Genomic DNA, 25,546 nt, shown 5'->3' with positions numbered 1-25,546 from the left:
AATTATCATAACGAAATTGAACATTCCTGAAATGCAAAAACAATGAAAGCAGTTGAAATACCTAAAAGTAGAATAATAATGTAACGACCATTTTAAAGATGTCAAAATGAACTCCACATATAACACAACTAATATTGGCCGCACTTTATTGACTACATTTCCAAAAACGTTGATTTTCATATAACTAGTGATGATAAACGCGGAGAAAATGAACGGCTGATATCGGATGATTCATGACATCTCTTCTTGAAGTGCGCCGATTCTGCAATTCTTCAGCTTTTCTCTGGGCGCACCGATCAGCTGTGTTGCGTTCCGAAATACACCCTGAAGAAAAGGGCAAGTTTCAATCAGATAAAGAGCGCCGTCGATTCGTGCAAAAGTGAACTTGTTTGTTCGTCTCAGAGCAGCACAAGTTTTCATACATCTACCTAATGTCTCACAAATTAAACGTGGTTATAGGCGATGGGGAGTAATTAACCGGAGACAAATGCAAAGCACACACTCAAGCACGCGGTTCTGTGAGAGTTGTAAACCTGTAACTATAGTTACTTTGCATGGGCTTCATGTCCGCTGCTTCTTCGTATAACGATTTAAACGCAGCATCCTGCCCTTTTCAAATCAGTCATTTTTGAAAACAGTAACTGTAGCCCCACTGCAGAGAACAGCTACTCGGTATGGACGTGAATTCAAATTGACACAATGAAAACCGCGACTCAAAGTTCGTTGTCTGTCTGTCAAAGGGCACGCTCACCTGTCGTTCTTTTGGGGGCCGGCACATATATTCCGGGACTTGTTCTGGAAGTATTCAAGCAACAAAGCACTATGCACGAACAGCGCGAGTCGTAAAACATCGCGTCCCACAAGCACACAGCGAGCGAGCACCATGAAACGGACGAGCGACGACGGCTAACGCACGCCTTACCAACGCCAGACACGAAACTTTCTAACGGATTTCGAAGTCGGCGGCGCCAGCAAGGCGGCGGAAAGCGCGCCTCCCGCAGGAAAGGGAGTTGATCCCGCCAGAGAGGGGGTTGAAGAGAGTTGGGAGGAAAGAGACGGAACGCAGATTTTAACTCTGATCCCAGTCAACAGATGGCGCCTCAATTTGCCATACCGGTCACGTGGGTTTCTTTCACTAGCCTGCTGTAAGCGCTGCGAGCGGGTCAGGATCATTTCTTGCAGGGGGGTGTTCGCCCGTGCACAACCGGGTCTAAACCACTTTTTCTAGGGTGGCGCCGGCAGTTTTCCCCGCCACCGCGAGGGAAAGCCAACTTGCTGGGGCACTTTTGAGGCACATGGAGTTTGATATATCGGTTGTCGTTGCTATTTTCGTTCGATGTAACAGTAACTTTTGCTATATATTCTCAATGTAAATTTACCGTGTTTGGAAATTGTTCGATATACGGGATAATTTGATATAAACGGGTTCGATATAGTCGGGCTCGACTGGATACAGCGACTGGCAGATATATGCGGAAGGGAATGTGAGGCTCTAGGACTAGGATTTAGTGCAACAAAATGTAGATTGATGGTATTCAATGATCATGAAGACCATGCGGTCATAATACAGGGCCAAAAAATACCGAAGGTAAGCGAGTACAAGTACCTCGGAGTATGGGTAAATGAGGGGGACAGATGTATGGAGGTACAAGAGAAAGTATCGGTAGCAAAGGGAGGAATGCTGCAATGATGAAGCACAAAGCTTTATGGAGATACAATAGGTACGAGGTGCTTCGAGGGCTGTGGAAGGGTGTGATGGTCCCGGGGCTTACATTTGGGAACTCAGTGGTGTGCATGAAGTCAGAGGTACAATCAGGAATGGATGTAAATCAAAGGACGGTGGGCCGCCTCGCGTTGGGCGCTCACGGGAAGACGATAAATGAGGCTGTAAAGGGTGATATGGGATGGACAGGCTTTGAAGTGAGGGAAGCTCAGAGCAAAATGAGATTCGAAGAGAGGCTGAGGAAAATGAAGAAGAGTAGATGGGCAGAGAAGGTTTTCAGGTATATGTATAGAAAAAGCGTTGACACGCAGTGGAGAAAAAGAACTAGGAGGCTCACCAGTAAATATACGGCTAGCAATGCGGGCGATATGGCAACAAGGAGCATTAAGCGGAAGGTCAGAGAGGCGGAGAGGACTTATTGGATGGCAGCGATGGAAAAGAAGGCAGCTCTGAGTAACTACCGAAAGGGAAAAAAACGAAATAAGGAGGGAAAGGTTTTATGATATTTCAAGGGGAAGCGCTTTGCTGTTTGAAGCAAGGTCGGGCTGCCTTAGAACGCATAGTTATAAAGCGAGATTCAGTAACGAAGAAGAACAATGTACATGCTGCGGGGGAACTAAGGAAACGATGGAACATGTACTGATTGAATGTGGCGATATTCACCCAGGTATACGTGTGGGCACGAGTCTACATGAAGCCTTGGGTTTTAGGGACAACAATGGAAAGCTGAACACGTCCGCGATAGAAATAAGTAAGAGACGGTTAGAGTGTTGGTAGCAGAAAAGTAGAGATAAAGTACAAAAATGAATAATGGGGAAAAATATGGTCATTCTGCCTTAAGAGGCAGAGAGATGGACCGTGAATTTATATTTTTTTTTTTGAATAACATAGATTTAATCAGTGTAGATAAGGTATTAAGCCAACTTGAAACAAGGAAGTTTTTTTTTCTTTTTTTCTTCGAGCCTGGTGGCAGACATGTCACCGCCCCGTTATAAAGGGGACGCTCATAGCATCCATCCATCCATCCATCCATCCATCCATCCATCCCGAGTTACATATGCACGGAGCCTATACGCGATGCGCAGCGCCTATAGGGGCGTCACTGAAAGCCGCGTAGCGGCGGCAGTTGGAACCGCTGGAGGGTCGCGTAGCATACGCCTCCTTTCACTGCAAGCACGACGGAAGTGCGCGCGTGCGATTTGCCGCCTGTGCGCGTCCCAAAAAATTACTTTTGCGGCGATAGTGTGCGCAAAGGAGCCGCAATTTAAAATAGTGGACATGTGTCCGATGTCACAGCTGTGTGGGACGATAATGTCACCATACGCGCCAAGTGTTTGCCACAGACAAGCGTCAACAAGCTTCCCTAGGAAATGGAGCTCATCGTAAGTACACCGCTTTCTTTAAATGTCCCGATCACTAATGCCTGGACGCGTTGACGCATGAACCAACGTTATTTTTCTCGACACAGTAGCGTCGTTTACGTGCCATGTGTTTATATAGTAGATTTTGAGGGAGCGCTGTCGCACCGGCGCAGGGATTTCACGGGTGCGGCCAGGCGAAAGGTCAGCGTTGGTAAAACTTTGAAACCAGCACGATAAACATGTGAAAAAATATCTCGGCAGCTTGCGCTAGTGGCGCGGGACTGAGCCACTGCGGAGCTAGTGGTCACCTATAGCTTGTCATAGCAGCTTGGCTACGTATTTGCTGGGTGTGTTCAGATAAGAACGTCGGTGCATATCCGTCGACGCCTTGTAATTTCGCTGAAAAAATATTTCTCTTTGATGTTGTTTCTTTTTTTATTTTTTTTTAGGGAGCGGGAGAGCGTGGTCGGGCTGCAGAAGCGCCGCTTGTGCGGCCACGCAGCGTCTGCGTTATCACGTTACCGACGTGCCATGGGGTCCTCTCAGTGGATCCTCTCCAGCCACCTCACTTGTGAGCCGTACGCAGGCACCGGTGATCGCATTCCAGTGCCATCATTAGGTAGAATCAGGGGCATAGCCAAGGGGGAGGGGGGAGGTTCAAACCCCTCCCCCCGAAATTTTTCAGTTTTGCTAACGCACGCACGAACATACATCAAGTATGGTTGAACCCCCCCCCCCCCCCCCGAAAAAAATTTCTGGCTACTCCCCTGGGTAGAATGCAGCCGATTTCGTGCAGCACACGTGTGATTCCACGGCGCTTTTCTAGAGGAGCCGTCACCTGCCCCACATTCTCTGGCATTGCGCTTCGCGCCATTCGTTTTTCAAGAGCCTATAGGCATCGCGTCTTATCAGTAATAACAACCTCATGTGCATTGTTGCGTCTACAATGCAAGCAAGGCGACCAAGTGTAAACGTAGTAGCGTTCGCTGAAGACGTAGCGACATAAAGGGAGAAATAAAAACACGGTAATCGTTCTAACACTGCCGTAAACAAAGCGCGATTGCTTACTTTCTACGTCGTACAGCCGCAATCCACCGCCGCCGTCACTCTCGCTCATGAAATAGCACCGGAAACCTCTAGAAGTGCGTTCCTGGCGATTTTTAAATGCGAATGCATTTCTTAGTCGGGCTATGTCAGGCGTCCGGCGTTGTCCGCGCGCCTCTCCGCTCTCACTCCCTCTCCCATAGCAACAGCTGCGGCGCGCGAGCTTATCCTCGCCCCTAGCAACCGGAGGAGGTGGTGCGGGCGGAGTAGCAGAGAGTGGATGGATGGATGCTATGAGCGTCCCCTTTATAACGGGGCGGTGACATGTCTGCCACCAGGCTCGAAGGATAAAAAAAGAAAAAAAAAGAAAAAAAAACTTCCTTGTTTCATGTTGTCCTAATGCCTTATCTACATTGATTAAATCTATGTTATTATAACAAAAAATATAAATTCACAGTCCATCTCTCTGCCTCTTAAGGCAGAATAACCTTTTTTCCCCCAATTATTTATTTTTGTACTTTATCTCTACTTTTCTGCCACCAATACTCTAACCGTCTCTTACTTATTTCTATCGCGGGCGTGTTCAGCTTTCCATTGTTGTCCCTAAAACCCAAGGCTTCATGTAGACTCGTGCCCACACGTATACCTGGGTGAATATCGCCACATTCTATCAGTACATGTTCCATCGTTTCCTTAGTTCCCCCGCAGCATGTACACAGTTCTTCTTCGTTACTGAATCTCGCTTTATAACTACGCGTTCTGAGGCAGCCCGACCTTGCTTCAAACAGTAAAGCGCTTCCCCTTGAATTATCATAAAACCTTTCCCTCCTTATTTCGTTTTTTCCTTTTCGGTAGTTACTCAGAGCCGGCTTCTTTTCCATCGCTGTCATCCAATAAGTCTTCTCCGCCTCTCTGACCTTCCGCTTAATGCTCCTTGTTGCCATATCGCCCGCACTGCCAGCCGTATATTTACTGGTGAGCCTCCTAGTTCTTTTTCTCCACTGCGTGTCAACGCTTTTTCTATACAAATACCTGAAAACCTTCTCTGCCCATCTACTCTTCTTCATTTTCCTCAGCCTCTCTTCGAATCTCATTTTGCTCTGCGCTTCCCTCACTTCAAAGCCTGTCCATCCCATATCACCCTTCACCGCCTCATTTGTCGTCTTCCCGTGAGCGCCCAAGGCGAGGCGGTCCACCGTCCTTTGATTTACATCCATTCCTGATTGCACCTCTGACTTCATGCACACCACTGAGTTCCCAAATGTAAGCCCCGGAACCATCACACCCTTCCACAGCCCTCGAAGCACCTCGTACCTATTGTATCCCCATAAAGCTCTGTGCTTCATAATTGCAGCATTCCTCTTTCCCTTTGCTACCGATGCTTTCTCTTGTACCTCCATATATCTATCCCCCTCATTTACCCATACTCCGAGGTACTTGTACTCGCTTACCCTCGGTATTTTTTGGCCCTGTATTAAGACCGTATGGTCTCCGTGATCATTGAATATCATCAATCCACATTTTGTTGCACTAAATCCTAGTCCTAGAGCCTCACACTCATTTCCGCATATATCTGCCAGTCGCTGTATATCATCTTGACTGTCCGCAAATAAGACAATATCATCAGCATAAAATAGACCTGGAAGCTTCTGTTCAACCATCGCTCCGACCTGTTTGTGTGACAAATTAAATCCAATGTTGCTACCTTCTAGCGCTTTTTCCATCCTCGCCATGTACAGCATGAATAACAACGGGGACAAAGGGCATCCCTGTCTCAGCCCCTTGCTAATTTCAACGCTGTCCTTGCTACTTATTCCTTCCCATTCTATACAAACTGTATTTTCTCGGTATATTTCTCTCAAAAGCTGTACACAGTCGTCACCTATGCCCACTTCCTTCAATATATCCCACAAAATTTCCTGATTAACGTTGTCATACGCCCCGGTGATATCTAGATAAGCTACGTATAAGGGCCTGTTTTCTATTTTAGATATTTCTATACACTGGGTAAGAACAAACAGATTATCGTCTAACCGCCTGTCGATTCGAAATCCATTCTGAAGTTCTCCCAAAATATCATTTTGTTCTACCCACGCTTCTATTTTTAATTTTACTGCCTGCATCGCCAACCTGTATAGCACCGATGTAATTGTTAGGGGTCTATACGAGCGAATGTTATCTTTTTCTCCCTTGCCTTTATAGATTAAGTTCATTCTACTTTTTCGCCAACTGTCTGGTATTTCCCTCTCCTGTAAGCACTTTTCTACGGCTTTCAGCAGTGCTTCTTTAGTGTTATGTCCGAGTTCGTTAATGAGGCTGACGGGAACCCCATCTAAGCCCGGAGTAGTGCGCTTAGGAATTTTTCCTTCGGCCTTCTTCCAATTGAAATTCTCTAGTACTACATCTTCGTCGGTTGCTCTCCTTTGCGTACTTTGACTCACCGGGGGAATCCCCTGGGGGACCTTTTACAGCGAAAGCTGTTATGAGATCATTTCACCGGCCGATTTTGGCGCCGTAGTTGTCCGCCGCCGCCGCCGCCGCCGCCGCCGGTGTCCGTAACCAGTATCGCTCGAAATAAGAAAAAAAAACGAAATAAGAAAAAAATTCCTGGATGGAACGAGGTTCGAACCTGGGCCCTCTGCGTGGGAGCCCAGTATTCAACCTCTGAGCCATTCCGGTGCCTGAAACTGCTTCGCAAAAAGGTCCTATACAGTCTTCATGTCGGGAAGGAACCACATTAGCATATGCAATATAGCGTGGTAGAAGAGTAAAATAAGCATCAAGCGTCGCACAACGCGAATTCTGTAACTAGGCGTCACATAATGCGACTTGCGCAACGAGTAGGTTGTTGAATGCTTCAAACCAAGGAGGTTTAAACCTCCTTGCTTCCAACCCATTACAGGGCTCTGCCATAATTCTTCGTCGTCATCAGGCACAGCATCAACAAAGTGCGCATAATGCCTTACATGCGTTTAGCAGGTACAACGGCTCTCCGTAGAATGACGAAAAATGGCACAGTTCCTGCTTCCCTACTTCTCAAAAATTACAATGATTTATAGCGTAGTGGGTTCCTCGCAAGTGCACTTGTATTTGTTGCCAAGGAAGCCCATAAGCGCATGATCCATTGCCTCGGGGTCTCAGTAAAATTACAATGATTTAGAGCGTAGTGGGTTCCTCGCAAGTGCACTGTATTGGTTGCCAAGGAAGCCCATAAGCGCATGATCCATTTCCTTGGGGTCTCAGTAAAGTTCTTCGCCCCCCCCCCCCCGTCTCTCTCCCACGTCAACGTATGTTATACAACATGACGGGACAGGGAAATAGCGACCGGGCGTCACCCAATGCAAATTACATAACTGGAGGGCCGTTTAAAGCTTGCAACCCATTACAAAGGGCTGAGCCATAATTCTTCATCGTCATCAGTCGTCGCGTCAACAAATTGCACATAATGCCTTACAGACGTGTAGCTGGTGCCTCGCTTCTCCGCAGAATGACAAATAATGGCTTAGTAGGTGCTTCCCAACATCACAAAAATTGTGATTTATGGCGTAGTGGGTACCTTTCTAGTGTACTTGTATTGTAGCCCCAAGAATGCTTACAACCGGCTCTAGAAACGCCGCTCTTCCAGCTTTCGCTGTGACTGTGCTGCGGTTTCAGCGCAGGCCTGGCGTCTTTTTTAAACGAATCGGCTGTTATCTTTCGAATGTAACATAGCGCTTCATATCCTTCGAATTTATTTCCTCCTTCATCTACCATATGTTGTTGCATTGTGACAGACTTCCTACCCAGCGCTTTTAGGTGGCTCCAAAATATCCTAGGCGCGGCCTTCTTCTTTTCGCGAATGGATGGATGGATGGATACTATGAGCGTCCCCTTTATAACGGGGCGGTGACATGTCTGCCACCAGGCTCGAAGGATAAAAAAAGAATAAAAGAAAAAAACTTCCTTGTTTCATGTTGTCCTAATGCCTTATCTACATTGATTAAATCTATGTTATTATAACAAAAAATATAAATTCACAGTCCATCTCTCTGCCTCTTAAGGTCTCTCTGCCTCTTAAGGCAGAATAACCTTTTTCCCCCCAATTATTTATTTTTGTACTTTATCTCTACTTTTCTGCCACCAATACTCTAACCGTCTCTTACTTATTTCTATCGCGGGCGTGTTCAGCTTTCCATTGTTGTCCCTAAAACCCAAGGCTTCATGTAGACTCGTGCCCACACGTATACCTGGGTGAATATCGCCACATTCTATCAGTACATGTTCCATCGTTTCCTTAGTTCCCCCGCAGCATGTACACAGTTCTTCTTCGTTACTGAATCTCGCTTTATAACTACGCGTTCTCAGGCAGCCCGACCTTGCTTCAAACAGTAAAGCGCTTCCCCTTGAATTATCATAAAACCTTTCCCTCCTTATTTCTTTTTTCCTTTTCGGTAGTTACTCAGAGCCGGCTTCTTTTCCATCGCTGTCATCCAATAAGTCTTCTCCGCCTCTCTGACCTTCCGCTTAATGCTCCTTGTTGCCATATCGCCCGCACTGCCAGCCGTATATTTACTGGTGAGCCTCCTAGTTCTTTTTCTCCACTGCGTGTCAATGCTTTTTCTATACAAATACCTGAAAACCTTCTCTGCCCATCTACTCTTCTTCATTTTCCTCAGCCTCTCTTCGAATCTCATTTTGCTCTGCGCTTCCCTCACTTCAAAGCCTGTCCATCCCATATCACCCTTCACCGCCTCATTTGTCGTCTTCCCGTGAGCGCCCAAGGCGAGGCGGTCCACCGTCCTTTGATTTACATCCATTCCTGATTGCACCTCTGACTTCATGCACACCACTGAGTTCCCAAATGTAAGCCCCGGAACCATCACACCCTTCCACAGCCCTCGAAGCACCTCGTACCTATTGTATCCCCATAAAGCTCTGTGCTTCATAATTGCAGCATTCCTCTTTCCCTTTGCTACCGATGCTTTCTCTTGTACCTCCATATATCTATCCCCCTCATTTACCCATACTCCGAGGTACTTGTACTCGCTTACCCTCGGTATTTTTTGGCCCTGTATTAAGACCGTATGGTCTCCGTGATCACTGAATATCATCAATCCACATTTTGTTGCACTAAATCCTAGTCCTAGAGCCTCACACTCCCTTCCGCATATATCTGCCAGTCGCTGTATATCATCTTGACTGTCCGCAAATAAGACAATATCATCAGCATAAAATAGACCTGGAAGCTTCTGCTCAACCATAGCTCCGACCTGTTTTTGTGACAAATTAAATCCAATGTTGCTACCTTCTAGCGCTTTTTCCATCCTCGCCATGTACAGCATGAATAACAGCGGGGACAAAGGGCATCCCTGTCTCAGCCCCTTGCTAATTTCAACGCTGTCCTTGCTACTTATTCCTTCCCATTCTATACAAACTGTATTTTCTCGGTATATTTCTCTCAAAAGCTGTACATAGTCGTCACCTATGCCCACTTCCTTCAATATATCCTACAAAATTTCCTGATTAACGTTGTCATACGCCCCGGTGATATCTAGATAAGCTACGTATAAGGGCCTGTTTTCTATTTTAGATATTTCTATACACTGGGTAAGAACAAACAGATTATCGTCTAACCGCCTGTCGATTCGAAATCATATGCATTCTGAAGTTCTCCCAAAATATCATTTTGTTCTACCCACGCTTCTATTTTTAATTTTACTGCCTGCATCGCCAACCTGTATAGCACCGATGTAATTGTTAGGGGTCTATACGAGCGAATGTTATCTTTTTCTCCCTTGCCTTTATAGATTAAGTTCATTCTACTTTTTGTGCGTGGGTGGAGAGGAGTGAGTGGAGAGGAGGAGCGCGCTCTGGCGGGTGAGCGCGCTCGCATCGCGGGAGCTCGGCGGAGCTCCCGCGTGTGTGGAGAGAGTGTAGGAGAGGGTAGGTGCAGCGCTTCGCCGCTCCTTCTCTCGTCGTTCGCTCTCTCTCCTCCCTGCGTCACCGCCTCAATGCAGTGCGTTTGAAACGCGTTTGTGCTGCCTTGGCATAGCCTGAAAACAGCGCGCTCTAAACGCGTTTGTGCTGCATTGAAGGCGGTGGCAACATCTCTGAGGTGATTACGAACGCACGTAGGAAGCGTTCGTTGAAAGAGGCGCCCAAAAGGGAGACTAAGTACAAGCCACAAAGTATGGCTGTTTCTTGCGCGAGGAAATAACGAGGGAAGGGGTCCAGGGGAGACACTTGAGCGCGTCGATGTGTCCAGCTTTACGCCATTAAAATTACTACACCGTGTACTCTCTGCGCAAGAAATGCATTCGCATTTCCTCACGATTCCCTTCGGGGAGGTGGGGGCATTTTACAGCGAAAGCTGTTATGAGATCATTTCACCGGCCGTTTTTGGTGCCGTAGTTGTCCGCCGCCGCCGCCGCTGCCGCCGCCGCCGCCGGTGTCCGTAACCAGTATCGCTCGAAATAAGAAAAAAAAAACTAAATAAGAAAAAAATTCCAGGATGGAACGAGGTTCGAACCTGGGCCCTCTGCGTGGGAGCCCAGTGTTCAACCTCTGAGCCATGCCGGTGCTTGAAACTGCTATGCAAAAAGGTCCTATACAGGCTTCATGTCGGGAAGGAACCACATTAACATATGCAATATAGCGTGGTAAAAGAGAAGAATAAGCACCAAGCGTCTCACAACGCGAATTTTGTAACCAGGCGTCACACAATGCGAATTGCGCAACGAGTAGGTTGTTGAATGCTTCCAACCCATTACAAAGAGCTCTGCCATAATTCTTCATCGTCATCACGCACAGCATCAACAAAGTGCGCATAATGCCTTACATGCGTTTAGCAGGTACCACGGCTGTCTGTAGCAACGTTACTAGAACAAACTCAGTTTCAAAGCTCCGTATCTCCGCCAGCGGAGGAGGGTGGTCCGAACGGCGGTCGCGAGAACTAGCGGCGCTGCAGTTCCGTCTTGCTCCACTATCGGCGCGTCGTCTGCTGCCACGGCATAACCAGCATAACGCTGCGGTCCGCCGCGCAGTTGCTCGCGCCAACTGCTCGGCAACTTTCTTATTGTACTAGTTAGGTGGATACTTAGGTGGATATGCATAAGGTAGTCTGTATGCATTGGCCCGCGTGCGTTGTTCATTGATTGGCTAAGAATCGATGTTCGGTCTATATTGCCACGCCCACTTCTTGTTTTATTTTGACGTATTCGGGTTTGACCAGCAAGGACGGTTATCAACGCCCGACGCTGTCCGCGAAGCAGTGTTCGAGAAGCTTCGCGATTGTAGATCGTTTTGGTAAGATTGCGCGCTGCACGCGAATGTTCCAGCTTTGTCGAGAGATAACGCCGCCACCAGCGATATCGCTGGAAAGTTCGATAACGCGTGTATAAAAGCCGACGCGCTTGACCGCTTGTCAGTTGATCGACGGTCGACGCTGTGTTCGCCGCTATTAGTGTATTGCTGTAGTTTGACTTTCAGTTTCCCGGCCACAAGTTCGGCCAAATAAAGAGTTTCATCTCGGACCTGCTGACTGCTGCCTTCGACGTCACGAACCTGTGACAATATTTGAGCAGTCTACATTGCGCTTAACTTCCAAGCATAGGAGTTTTTAAGCGAATGAGGGTTTTCAGAGTAATTTTATAACTACCACCACAATTTTAGCCGCTGCCGTCTTATCTAGACCAAGAACAACCCAACACATTTGTAAAAGCCTTTATAGTGCACAAAGAAGCGTACTTACTCGAGATACAAAAACGTTCTAGAAAAACAGTACTCATGTTTCTACAATTTATTGAAAAAAAAAGTTTTCTCGAAAAACATCATCAATGCTTTGCAATGTTTACAAGACACGTTTTCGCGACGGTTAAAGGGATACTGACCCAAAATCGGAAAATTTTACGAGAACTCGGTAAATGAAATCTCAGTGTGCGATTACATCGAATAGATGTCGTCTCTGAGCAATTTTTTCAGCGGATAGTTGTATTTTCGGTGTCTCATCTTTCTACGTCGCATCCTTCTACGGTGCCTTAAACAATTCGAACAGATCGGCCGTGATGTGAGCACCGATCGCGCGTACTCTGTCGCTAGAAGAGTCGTCAATATTCAACTTCAGTTTTTCAATTTCACCGAGCAGATGTTCCATGCCTGCAGCACTTTACACTGTACGACAGCCGTTTGCGTTTCGTGCTGTAGCCGTTCACTACGCAGTTAAACTGATCGTCAACTACAATTATCTTTTGCACAAGTAAGTCTCCGTTCCTGAAGCAAAGTGTGGGATTAGGCTAGTTGGTATTCCATTATTAAACTGCTCAGCGCAAAAATTTGACACGGTACACATAGAAAAGACGAGGACCAGCGCTGGTCCTCGTCTTTTCTATGTGTGCCGTGTCAAATTTTTGCGCTGAGCAGCCCGTTCCCGAGCCGGCGAGTGTAAAATATTCCGCACATCTTGTTCGATACCTCGTCGTAAAATCTCTCGAAAATCCACTGCTTTGAAGGCATAGCGACAGCTGACAACTGATCTAATGTTTGTGTGATGCAACTCTCAGTCTCGGTAGCGTATATAGGTAATCGCCTGCCTTTCGTTTTGCTGTTCTATTTCTGGCGGCTCCTCCAAATTGGGCACTGGGCTTTCGCGGGACGCCGTGCGTTTTGGGGGGGATTTGCGCCTAAACCCCGAACATTTTGGCTTTGAAATGTGGGGTGGAAGTGCTGGGAACAAGCGCGGCACGGCACCTGGCGCGAGTTCCCACTTTCCACGTGGGATCAAAACGTCTTGTCCCGCAACGACACGACGATAGTGCTTTACAATGTCGTCACTCTCAAAATGAACGTCACAGACCTTGCATTTCGCAGTAAGCTTTCCATCTTTGCGATGCAAAACCTGAATGGCGTAGGGTCTTTTGCAGGTCCGAAGTGTCGTGAAGCGGAGTCGTCGTTGCGGTAGCCGCTCTTGCAGCTCGGCGCAAAGCAAGTCGGCATACCGCACTGTGAATCTGTTCGCCCTCGTTACGCTTCGTACATCATGCACGTGTCTTCGTACAAGACGCTAAGCCTGGTCAAGAACAGTCGCAAAAATGACGAGCTAACAAAGCGCAGACGACACCCACGTGCGCTCGTACATCGGCGGCGCCGATCACAACACGCGCCAGCCGCAGCCAGCCGCAGGAGCTAGACGTGACTGCAGCGCCACTAGTTCTCACGACCGCCACGCGGACCGCCTCTCCGGCGGAGCTTTTAAACTGAGTTTGTTCTAGTAACGTTGGTCTGTAGAATGACGAAAAATGGCACAGTGCCTACTGCCCTACTTCTCAAAAATTACAATGATTTATAGCGTAGTGGGTTCCTCGCAAGTGCACTTCTGTTGGTTGCCAAGAAAGCCCATAAGGCTCCCATGATCCATTTCCTCAGGGTCTCAATAAAGTCAATTCTCTCTCTCTCTCGCTCTACGTTTCTCCGGTTAAAGTGTGTTATAAAGCGTGGTGGGACAGTTAAATAACGAGCGGGCGTCACACAATATGCATTACGTAACTAGTGGGTCATTTAAAGCTTCCAGCCCATTACAAAGGGCGCAACCATAATTATTCATCGTCATCAACCACCGCATCAACAAACTGCACATAATCGCTTACATATGGTACCTCGCTTCTCCGCAGAACAACGATTAATGTCGTGCTGGGTGCTTCCCAACTTCCCAAAAATTGCGCTTTGTGGCGTAGTGGGTACGTTGCTAATGTACCTGTATTAGTAGCCACAGGAGAGTTTATAACGGGCTCTAGAAATGCCGCTCTCCAGCTTTCGCTGTGACTGTGCTGCGCTTTCCGCGCAGGCCTGGCGTTTTTTTTCTGTGTGTTTGAGCAGCCAACAACGCAGCAGTTATTTTTCGACATCGCTGAAGCCCGACAGAGTCGTTAAATCACGATGAAAACACATCCATCCGTGCACTCGCGTAGACGCTTGCGGGAACACTGCTCGCCGGGACCCGTCAGCGCTTCCGAGCCGTGGCGGCAGATGGCGTCATCGGCGCTTTGCGCATCGCCTACATGAAATAAACGTTTTATTCTCTCTCGCCTATTGCGCAATCCTGTCTTTATCCCTATTACCAGACACATGCTCCTGGCTCTGCTCACGCGTTCGGCCGGTGTTGATGCTGCCCTTGACCTTGTCAGCCCAGGTGGCCCGGCCTCCAGCTGCGCCGTTGCCTCCACCAATAGACACAGAGCGGCTCCTGGGGGCTGGAGCAGGCTGGAGTCCCAGACGATGACTGCCGCCTCGACTTTGAACGGCTCCGAGAGCGCGAGCATCCCCTAGAGCGTTGGGGGACGCTCGCCAGCTGCGCCGCCTCGGCTGCTTCTTGTTCCGCTGCTAGCTCCGCCCTGGCTCTCTCCTGTCGTCGAACACGCACGACGTAGGGAACCTGGTACGTTGTCTGCATTGTTTATCCGCCGTCAGGTGTCGGCCGCCACAAAGTTTGCAACAAGGCTCACAGTTGTGGTCCTCTTCAGGGTTCCGAGTCCCACATCCTCGGCATTCAAGACAATCGGGCGCCGGACAGACATCCGCCCGATGTCCAAGCTTGCCACACACATAACATATGTCCACTTGCTTTCGATACAAGGCGCCTTTTCCTTTTCAAACCACTACCACGGCCGCTTATCCAGCGGCCGTGCCACTACCACCACCACCCCACCCCTTGATCCCCTCTCCAGCCAACATATCATCATCATTAGTTGCAGATTTTGGCAGTATGCGAACGGGTGTCTGAGCGGTGCTCAACTGTTGGCATTCTTTTTTTTCCCTTGCTGTAGGTTTGCGTCAGTGAGAAAACTAGGCGCAGTTGCAAGCACGCACTTTCATCAGGACGCTCGCTTTACCGGTTTTGGTAAGACGTGCTAAAAACCTCAAGTGTCAATGGTTCGACTTCCCATCTGTAGTAGCGGCATCCTGTAGTAGCGGCAACCTGTATTCTGCGCCGAAACGAATCTTTGGAGCGATGTTGGTGCGCTACGGAGCTGCGTAATGTTTCGTCGTCCCACTGACGTTCTTGCTTGTTGATCGCAGGATTCGTATCATCCCGAGTGAAGATTGTTCCACCGTGTAGTTTGTGTAGCGTACCCTACTGGTGTCGGTCATTTCCCGCTAAAGGGTTGATGTGGTCCGCGCTATCGTTTCTCGGTCTACTGCTATTTGTTACTTGACGCTTGCCATGTGTTACCGCGGCACTCTGCCGTGCTGCCCGTGCAGGTGCTTGTCAAAAATTACAGTATTGAAAGGAGAGGGCAGCAGAGTTGCGAAATTGATCACTGGTTCGGTGGCTTAACAAGTGATGCGCTCTCCTGCGGTGTTTAAAGTAAAGGTTCCAGTCGTAATGTCACGATTCAACTCTAAATTGTGTCACAATTGTGTTGATTGATTGGGCCCCACTTTAAAATAGTAATGATTTTGGTGTTGCAAATTACTTATAATATTGATAGATATGGTGCACCCAGTTGCAACAAAATTTGCAATTCCACGAACTCTAGGTGGCGTGCGAGTTGAATAGAGATGGCAGTCCGGTGGAGTACAGCGAATCCGGCGCACTGAATTCGTAGCGTGGTGGTAACAGTACATTTGACATGGTGTAAGACACGAATTAATTTCTTTTTGCAAGGACTCTTTCACTGGGCAATGTCCCATCGGAACGGTAGGCACCACTACAAGATTCCTAATTGAAGTGAGGAAGTGAATACCCATCACATTATGTTGTCTAGTGAAAAAGTTGCACCTTTAACGTAGAAGGCATGCCGGTTGTGAACAGCTGGGGCCGTCGACGACTCCTCACATCCACCTGCACCTATCTCCCCTGCTAGGTATACTAGGTGTCGTCATCACAGCCAATGGCTCAAAAAAGCTTGAATCCATCCGCGAATTTAAGCCAGGTGCTTCATTTGGTACGGTTCATCTGCTCCAAGGTTGGAGGGGCCTGCACCAAGATGTTCGAGGTCTTTCTAATGGGCTCAGCTCAATTGAGGCCGTCGAGAATGCATGGGCAATGAAGCAATGTGTGCCGTTGTTGGGTCGTCCGTATGCCATTTCAGCATCTAACACACCAGACAAGGAAAACCAGTGAAAACACTGCGTCCTTGTCTTGTGTGGTGCTGAAATGAAATAGTACCAACATGCCCATAGTTGCGTCATTTCAACTTTTGTATATCGATGACTTTTGTTTCTATGGTATTTTAGCCTCATCCAATTAACTACGTGCTGGCAGCCCATTCAGTACAAATCTTTCAACTATGTATGTAAGTCGTTGATTAATATTAAGAAGTACAGACATTCGATTGGAAGAGTTTTCAGGCAAAAATTTAATATAGAAGATATTTTCTGAGTGAGTGGTGTGTCCTGGGTTTGATCCACTGTTACCTGAATGCAATAAAAGCAAAAACATCAAAAAACAATTGGATACGATTTCACATAACGATTGAGGGCATGGGATAAAAAGTGAAAAAGGGATCAACAGATTTTGTAGCAAGAAGTGATAATGAAATGGTTTGTACAACTGGCGATTGAATGCTAAGATAAGGAATCGTGACCAGGTGCTGTTCCTGTGCCTACTCATTTGGCAGAGCAGACTGAGCAGCGCTGCGCCAAATCATCAAGTATCCGTGTGTGCTGCTTCAATCCCTCCTCAAAAGTCATACAAGTACAGCTCACCCGTACAAAAGTTCATTTCCACAGTCTATAGACTGTCTAAACCTTTTTTTAGACAATCTATAGACTGTCTACATATATTCTTGTGAGGGCAATTTCATTGAATTTGGTTTAATTTCATTACGCCGCAATAATTACTAAAGGCCGCTCTTTCTGTATCTCAAAGCTGCGATGGGTTCTTTGCATGAAGAACTTCAATTCTCCCATTTCACATAACCACCTAACTCCACTAATTAAAAAGTTTCTTTCTTAATTACTGTCCCAAATGATGCGTTTAACCATCTCAAGATGCCTGCAGCTACAGAAAAGGCAATTGTGAAGGCAGCGAGCAAACATTACATTTTCCTGATTTTTGAGTATCTTGGACACATTTCTTAAAACACCCAGTATTTGTCACCTTCCTTAAAGATAATTGGCTGCATTTCTAAGCAAGCATTGTTGGGCTTTTGTAGGGGCTGACAATGGCTACCTACACAGCAAGGCACGAACCTCTGGTCACCTGCCCCTTCAACCCAGCACACCAGGTGAAAAGTGGCCGGTACCAGATACACATCACCAAGTGTAAAAAAGTAGGTACCATACTTTGCATAACCGATGCAGTACTTTTCACTAGAGTTGATCTGTGCAGAGATGCCATGGCCGCATGTATAGTTCAACCGGGGACAGCCAGTCATTGAGCCCTCTCACGCATCTTCGACTTCAGCCTTATTTGACTGCCTGTGCAAACGTTGCCATTTATTTGCTCTATTTGCTACTATGCATTGTCAGGCTCAACCAAATGAAACCAGCAGACAATCAAGCCAACGAAAACATAGTGGACATTATTTGTTGTTTTTAATTGTAGTGTAGTAATACCACATAAATTGAACTGAATTAAAGGGGAACAAAAAATGCCCTTTCCGTCGGTGAGGCCTGGACTTTCAGCCACAGCTTTGACATAGCGTACTGTGGAAACACACACTTTTTCAAGCAGTCAGCTTGTGCCAGGAAACTAAAACAACACTTGTGAGGACATGAACGGCAAAGCAGCTTCTGCTTAGGGAGCTATGATCAAAATGGAATAGAATTCACAGTATCCAGCACAGTGCAGTCCACATCGAGGGTGACACCCGATTGCCTGGGTATGGGACCAAAATTTACTGCTGAGCCTCAGTTGTCTGCTCCTGACCTTAGAGACGTTTCTAAATGCGCTCAAGATAATCAAGTGGGTATTTTAGCAAGTGTCGTGAGCTAGGCCCTCAAAATCAGCGTTAGTTTTTAAACGTATTTCTTCAGGTTTGTTGCCACCTTTTAACAGCTAAGCTGTTACAGCTGGTAGTAAGACGTCTGTTAACAAGAAACCCCTGCTGCGCCATGCCTGTGCTTCACGCCGAGGAGCAGTCACCGCCGAGCCGTTGCTATAGCAACCGCCACTGTTTCTTACACCGTGGCTCAGGGACAGCGATTTCAACACAGAGTGGCAAGCTTTGCGCGTATTCCGGATCCGCCCGTGACCGTCTCTTGGCTGCCGCTTCTTCGGCCAAGCACGCTGGATCCAATCGCCACGGGCGTTGCGAATCCTGTGCTGCAGCGTGACGAACTGATGATCAACCAGCCAAGCTGAATTTGCGCAACTTAGTGCAAACTTCCTGCATTTAAAAAAAAATCTTTTTACATTTTGATCCATTATTGATTGTTTTGTGTTTGCCTTTGGGAGGACAGTTTAAAAGGACACTTCAAGTGTGTTGAGTAAAAAAATTCAAAATAATTATAATATAATTGCCAAAATTACCCAAAACACGTCCATCATGCCAACAGTCATAACTACCATTCCAACCATACAAAAACAAAATATCTTGGCAGCATTATAGCTGTGTATGTAGGCTGTGCAATGAACTAGTACCTTTGAGCAACCATCATTATTAGATTAATTATAGCCTAAAAACAAAAAATTGTCTTTTCAAAAGGTTGCACTTCAACTGAAATATTATAACATCAAAACTTATTTATCGTTTTCAGTTATCCTAGTTCATTGCACAGGTTAATGTCGAAACAAGAAGCCTGGAAAGTTTCAATAGAAAATATTGATTTGTTCAAAAGTAATGAGCTTTTGCACAAGAAAAACCGACTGAAAATCAGGTTTTGAGAAATACAAGAATTAAATTTTCCAAACATGTCATTTTCAAGTCACAAAAAAGACCATAACTTTTCAACACAACCAAATAGACTTGTAATATTTTTCTGCACCACAATTCCGAATGTCTGTACACTTTTAGAATGTCAGAAATAAGCATTGACTTTTAAAAAAAGCAATATTTTAAAGGGTAGCATCAACGAAAATAGCCTGGCAATGCTTCCTGCAGACAAGGAGGGTGGTTTCATTGTTATCCTACATAGTTCCTTGAGAAAGAAGGCAGATGAAGCTTCGGGTGTAATTTTTTGAGAAGGAATGGAGGTTCCCTGGGCAAGGTAAATACTGAAGTTAAAAAGCTTTGTCAGAATCTAAACCTGAGCAAGTTTGTCCGAGAGATGGAAAGCCGGTAGACTTGGAATGTGTTTCTCTGAAACAACCCACAAATGTGTTACAGTGTCAGAACGTGGGACGTGGCACATGTTCATGCAGGTGAAGTGGAGGTGGCCAGCGGTAAACGACCCCTTTTAAAAGCACAGCTGTTTAAGGTAGACATTGAACCATTTTGTTTGTATGCAACTACTCAGCAAAGAGGAGAGAGAAGGGATAGTATAGGGCAAGGCTGGGAGAGTGACAGTGCAGTAACAGTGAAGACACGAGCGACCATGGCGATATGGTGTGTTTTTTGTCATCGCCCCCAGGTGGCACGGTGGTTTGCAATCCTCCACAAATTCATCCGTGGGCATGTCTGGGTTTTGCAATGAAGTTCCGCAACTGCTGCACTTGAAGAACTGTGGCACTTGTGTGTAGCACAGCATGTCATCTGAAAGGTGGCCATTCAGATGCCTGTCTTCATGTTCTCTTTGTGCAGTCTCATCCTGGCATAGACATCTACCGCTGCCCGTTCTCTCCGGACCATGTGGTGGAGCCCAGCAAGCTGATGCACCACGTGTATACGTGTCCATTAAATTCCACTGTGAAGCGCTACCTATCCAGTATGTCTGGCCAGTTCACTCATATTTGGCATTCTCTTGCATCGAAAACTGTCTTGACACTGCATAACAGGCATTGCGAAAAATTAGCCAGCTTTTTCATTTGCCATCTCTATTCATCGATGGTGGATGTACAACTTAAAAGAACAGTTCACTTGTGGTTAAAAAGAAAGAATGAAAGGTGTGGAGGGCTCGTTTTTTTGTTACACGCAAGCAGTTTAAGCCAAAGGAAAGCACGGGGGACATTATTTGTGTCTGTAGTGTAGTAATTGTGACAAGTTGTGTAACGACATCGAGAATCATAGACGGTCGCCATTACTGTTTATTTCAGTTCTTCTTCCTCCAAGAACTCAACTCTTGCATCTTCCTTTCCATCTTTTTCCTTACACTCCCCGCATTTTTTTTTTTTCATTCACCCCTCGTGGGGTGATACCGAAGAATGTTGCTTGTAGCGGCGAATTCTAGCTGTCCGTCACTGAGGTAGCCAGTGGTCTTTAGCACACCTTGCTGTACTGATATTTTCACAACATTGAAAGGTCCAAGAATTCTTGTGTCGCTACCCGGCAGCCCCTTCCGCACCAGCACGTTCAGTCCAATATCCGGCTGTGTTCTTAGTGTCACTTGTCGAATCGGAGCTCCATTGCATTTTGGTACCTCCTTTGTTCCTGGATGGCTTTCCGGTGTTTGTAGTTTGTCATCGATTCTTTTGTCGGTATTGGAACAAGCAGCACAATGCAGGCTGCAGCCAAGACTCGTGTGGCGAGCCACAGCCGCTTCTAGGCAGCGTTTCCGTCCGCCTTGAAACGTTGGGTAAATGGACATGAATTGCTTGATGTCAGGGATGACCCTTTCAGCCATTCCATTTACCTGCAGGTGAAATCGAGCACCACGGCTATCTGCCCACTGCTGAAGCTTCTTGCTTAAAAATGCAGGTCCAATGTTGGATATCACAACTTTCAGCTGTGAAAATATCGCTCGGTCAAGCAAAGCCATAGCACTGTTAGCGTCTTCTCGTCCAGGACGCGCTGCCACCATTCTGGTGCACTGATCTATGGCATTCAGGAAAGGCTGTGTCTGGTGAACTCCACGACTCTTCTTTTTCAGAGTCCACGTGCACGACTTGAAAGGGTTTGTCCGAATGGTTTGGCAAGACGAGCTCGTCGGGTCAAGGCCGGTATTTGACTTTGTTCACTTGACACAAGTGACGAGACTTGACATAGTCTTCGATGTCTTTTTTCATGTTTTTCCATGTGAACCGTTTGAGAAGCTTGTTGTACGTTTGCCAGAATGACCACCCGATTCCGGGCTGTACAAGTGAAGCACTTGTGGGGTCAGTGTCTCTGGTACAGTGCCAATCAAGACAGGGCATGTGCGAGGTGACCACCGGAGCAATGGAAGAAGTTGTACTGCTGAAGTTCATTGACCGATCGGGCCAATTTCCCTCTAGGCTCAGGCATGTTCAAAAGGTGCATTAGAGCTTGATGATCCGTGTGCAATGCGAACTTCTGTCGATGAATGATTGGAAGTAACGGACCGCCATTAGAACGGCAAGGGCCTCTTTCTCGGTTGTTGAATAATTCTGCTGAATAGGGGTGTAGTACCCCTCAGCTGGAGATGAATTGACGTCTCTTTGGTATAATACAGCCCCTGTGCCGTAATTGGAAGCGTCCCTCTCAAAAGGTAAGGTAAGAACAGGGTCCGATGATATACGACGTACAAGTTCTTGATAAGCCCTTTCGCATTCTTTGGTCCAAACAAAAGGCACTTCTTTCTTCGTGAGCTCTGTCAAGCACTTCGTGATCTTCGAGAAATATTTAATAAAACCTCTGAAATGACCTGCGAGTCCTAAGAAACTCCGAGTGAGTGAATATCATGTGGCTTTGTAAACGTCGTGATCCTTTGGACGGACTCCTGTTTAGTACTCTTGGTAGTTCCGTCGAACACTCTCCCAAGGAAAACAACTTTCGACTTTCATTTACGAAAACTAGTGGCACAAAGACACACGTGGAGCAGTATCTGACCCGTAAAAGTTGCCATATTAAAGAATTCACTCTTCTTCTCATTTATCTTTAGGTCCGCGTCACTAAGCGCTTGTAGCACTTTTCGAAGGTGTTCCGAGTGCTCCTCTTCTGAGTGTGAATACACGAGCATGACGTCGATGTAAACGTTGCAGAAGATTCCCAAATGTGGCTTCAGAACACTGTTCATCTCCTGAAACCAGGCCGGAGAATTTTCCCAGCCAAATGGGAGCCAATTGTACTCATACACGTCAAACGGCGTAATGAATGCAGAGAACTTCTTTGTTTCTCTTGCAGAGGCACTTGCCAGAAGCCTTTGCAAAGGTCGAGACTAGGCGAATATTCGAGCACTTCGAATATTCGAACGAATATTACAGTATTCGAATTCGCTTCGAAACCAAGTTAAATTCCAGGAAATTTCGAAGTATTCGAAATGAACGAATAGACATATATAAACCGCGTGTAACCCCCTGTAAAGGTGGTTTCACTGCAGTAAAGGTGTGCTATACGGTGAATACAGCTTTTTACGAGAAATTTGCACTGCCGCGAAGCCCCACTTCAAGGTTAAATGAACATACAGTAAAACCTCATTAATTCAAAGTGACTGGCGCTGTGAAAAATCTAACTAGGCGGGTTTTCGAATTAACCAAACATACAAAAAGCGGGATGCAAGGAACTTTGAATTACTGGAAGTAGTCAGAGGTGGTCGTTTGCTGTGCCTGCTAGTTTGCAGCTATAAGGGTTATGTTTTCCAGCAATACCTGATCCCAATTTTTGCCGCTAAACCGGGGAAACGGCGGGCTTCGCTGCTGCCAGCACAAAAAAAAAGAAAAGGAGGAAAAAAACGGTCTCGTGGTAAACTGAAATGCTTGCCTGCGGAAAAAAAGGCGTGCTTCGCTGCAACACAGTGGTGACACGCGGGCAGCATGTCACCTGCTTCTCGCAGCGTCAGAGCGTCATGATGCGACCATTCACCCATTCTTTCCCGTAAAATAAAGAATTTAATAATGACCAGTGTGACGGAATTCGCGATGTGTTCTAGGTGGAAAAGATGATCACTGAAGTTTTCGAACTGAGTTTTCGAAGTGGGCGTTGCAGGCAAGTACTCCGCCAGCAGTGCAAGTGTTCAAATTGCCGGAACAACCGCCAATCGGAGGTTCGCATACATCGCGAATTCTGTCAGACCGCCCTTTAATAATTTCTCTATTTTCCCAGAAAGAATGGGTAAACGACGCACCGACGTTGAGAGAAGCATGCGTCATGCTGCCCACGTGTCACCGCTGTGTTGCAGTGAAGCAGATCTTCTTTTCCGCAGGCACACATTTCAGCTGACCGCGAGACCGCTTTTTGTTTTGTTTTTTTTCTTGCGCTGGCAGCAGCGAGGCTCGGGTGCTCAACTTGTCACTCATTAGTATCGCTGCATTGCATTGCCTTGTGGCTCCTAAGGGCCATCGTTTCTGCAGATTTGCGGCTAAATCGGGATCGGGAATTGGCACATGGCACCTAAAGTTTTCGAATTAACCGGGCTGGTACTGACCGCCGCTTCAAATTATCCACTCAAATTCACATTGAAAAATACGGGGCTGCAGAAATCCTTCTAATTATGCGGGATTTCGAAATAACCGAGTTGGAATTAATGAGGTTTTACTGTATTACCCTCACATTGATTCATCATTCTTTAAGTTTAAAAGCTTGTTATACCGGCTTATATGCTCTGAGCATAGTAAATTTTAAAACGTAACATATTTTACATGCTATCACTTGCATTCTACCGAAGGCCAAATCCTGCTACTACTCAAAGTTGCTTCCACTTCCCTTTGAACCAATAAGAATGACATATGCCTATGCCTTCTTTCAACTTTAAAAATATTGCGCTGGTTAGTTGAGTCCTGACAGATATGCTCATTTTTCTTTATTATATGTAATATAAACTATTCAAATTCGCTTCGGACCTAAAATTTACTATTCGCACAAGCCTAGTCGAGACGAGAAAAAGCTTTGCAGCCTCCGGTTTCAATAATTATTTCGTCAAGATGCGGCATCGGATATTGTTTGTTTATCTGTCGATAGTCGGTTCAGAGACGAAACGTTGCGCCCTCTTTAGGTGCGATGGTTATTGGCGAAGCAAAAGGAGAAGGCCGTATGACGCCGGCATTTTCCATAACTCAGCCACAGCTTCTTTTCTCTCGACATGTTATAGGCCTTCCGCTTTACTACTGTTGTGTCTCGGAGCTCAAATGGAACTTGAAACTTTGACGCCGCCTTTGGATATCCACCTATGCAAAGTAATTTGGGATACATGCGAATGACATCTTCTGCTGCACTGGGCTTACGGGGATTTCATCAGCGGCTGTGAAAGGAGTCAACCGGTGGTCATCTTGCGTCGTATCTTGCCCATCCCAATAGAGATTCAACCGTAATTCTTGCATAACCAGGCGGGACAAAAGAAGTTGCTCTGTGAAGGACCAGTGCTTTTACAGTCGTACTCTTGCCCTGACACGTAATGAAGATCTCTGCCCATTCATCATACAGTTGTTCCTTTCCATCATATTCGTGCTCAATATCGGGACAATATTTTCTGATATTCAGCTCGGGAATCGCGTCTTTGTTAATGACAGTGATTGACGCTCCACTGTCAACAAGAGCTTTGACGTCCTTCCCATTGACTTGTGTAGGCACGTATACCAGCTTGCGCGGTCAGTGAGAAAAATAGTTTGTTGCACTTGGGACGAGTGGTCTTCAGAACCGCCTTGGATATATTTCCGTTTCTTCCTTCTGCCTGGTGTTGTTTCCCGTAGATGGGTTGAGTTTGCTGAATGTGTCTCGCCATCCAGGTTCTGGAAACGTTTTGGCGGTCGTCACTTCTGTTGTCGCAGACTGTCGATGTTGAACGAGCAGCTTCATAATCTGCAGTAGCTCCTCTGGCGTTTGTGGTGTTCCCAGCTGAAGGTGGCGCTGCATGCATTGAGGAAGTCCCAAGGCGATGAGGCGCGCAAGTGATGAGTTGGAGAGTGCAGAGTCCACTGCATGCAGTAGCCTCCATTTCACGAAAAAGTAGTCCGTAATCGGACCAGAGAGGTACTTCAAGTCACGGTCCCAACTTCGAAACTTGCTTTCACAGAATGTCACTAGAAAGCTGTGCCTCCATTCCGCCCAAGGGTCTCCTGCCTTTTCTGTTGCTCGTATCTCATAGCAGCTCTTGGCAGTGTCTCCCAGGTAGAACCGCATGTTCATTACTTTATGCCGATCGTGTTGTGAAACATTCAGATCGCACGCATATTCACAGAAGTCAAGCCAGGCCTGAGCACCAATTGATGAGGATCCATCGTGGATCTCTGGCTTAATTAATTCTTTGGGTGCTTTCAGAGACCTGTCTAGGCATTATAGTCTCCAACAGATGTTGTTGACCCTTGCTGTTTCCTTCCTGTAACTTGATTGTATTTTGAAAAATGTTGTTCCTTCTTAAAGCGCTGTTTGTCTCAGCGAAGGCTGTCTCGTCTTTTGTGAGTCTGGCTTCCTGCGGTTCCTCTTCCCCTTGCAGCCCAGCAGTATGCGCGATGGCCGCTTTAAGTTCGTCGTCAGTCATTGCGTTCTTCGAGAATGGCCGATGTGTCGCCGAA

At 46.6% G+C, this 25,546-nt stretch overlaps 1 protein-coding gene across 1 annotated transcript in view; it reads left to right on the top strand.

Moving 5' to 3' along the window:
• The first annotated feature begins 14,868 nt into the window (after nucleotides 1-14,868).
• LOC119389293 (uncharacterized) overlaps nucleotides 14,869-25,546 on the top strand; it is a 450,101-nt gene continuing 439,423 nt past the window's right edge. The window contains exons 1-3 of the mRNA XM_037656505.1: nucleotides 14,869-14,894; nucleotides 17,259-17,375; nucleotides 19,788-19,911. Coding sequence (XP_037512433.1) covers nucleotides 17,268-17,375; nucleotides 19,788-19,911 — 232 coding nt within the window. The 5' untranslated portion in view covers nucleotides 14,869-14,894; nucleotides 17,259-17,267. The remainder of the gene's footprint in view (nucleotides 14,895-17,258; nucleotides 17,376-19,787; nucleotides 19,912-25,546) is intronic.

The sequence above is a fragment of the Rhipicephalus sanguineus genome, chromosome 1 (assembly GCF_013339695.2).
Source record: "Rhipicephalus sanguineus isolate Rsan-2018 chromosome 1, BIME_Rsan_1.4, whole genome shotgun sequence".
NCBI classification, from domain to species: Eukaryota; Metazoa; Arthropoda; class Arachnida; order Ixodida; family Ixodidae; genus Rhipicephalus; species Rhipicephalus sanguineus.
The sequence above is the reverse complement of the archived record's forward strand: the minus strand, read 5'-3'. Positions and strand labels throughout refer to the sequence as shown.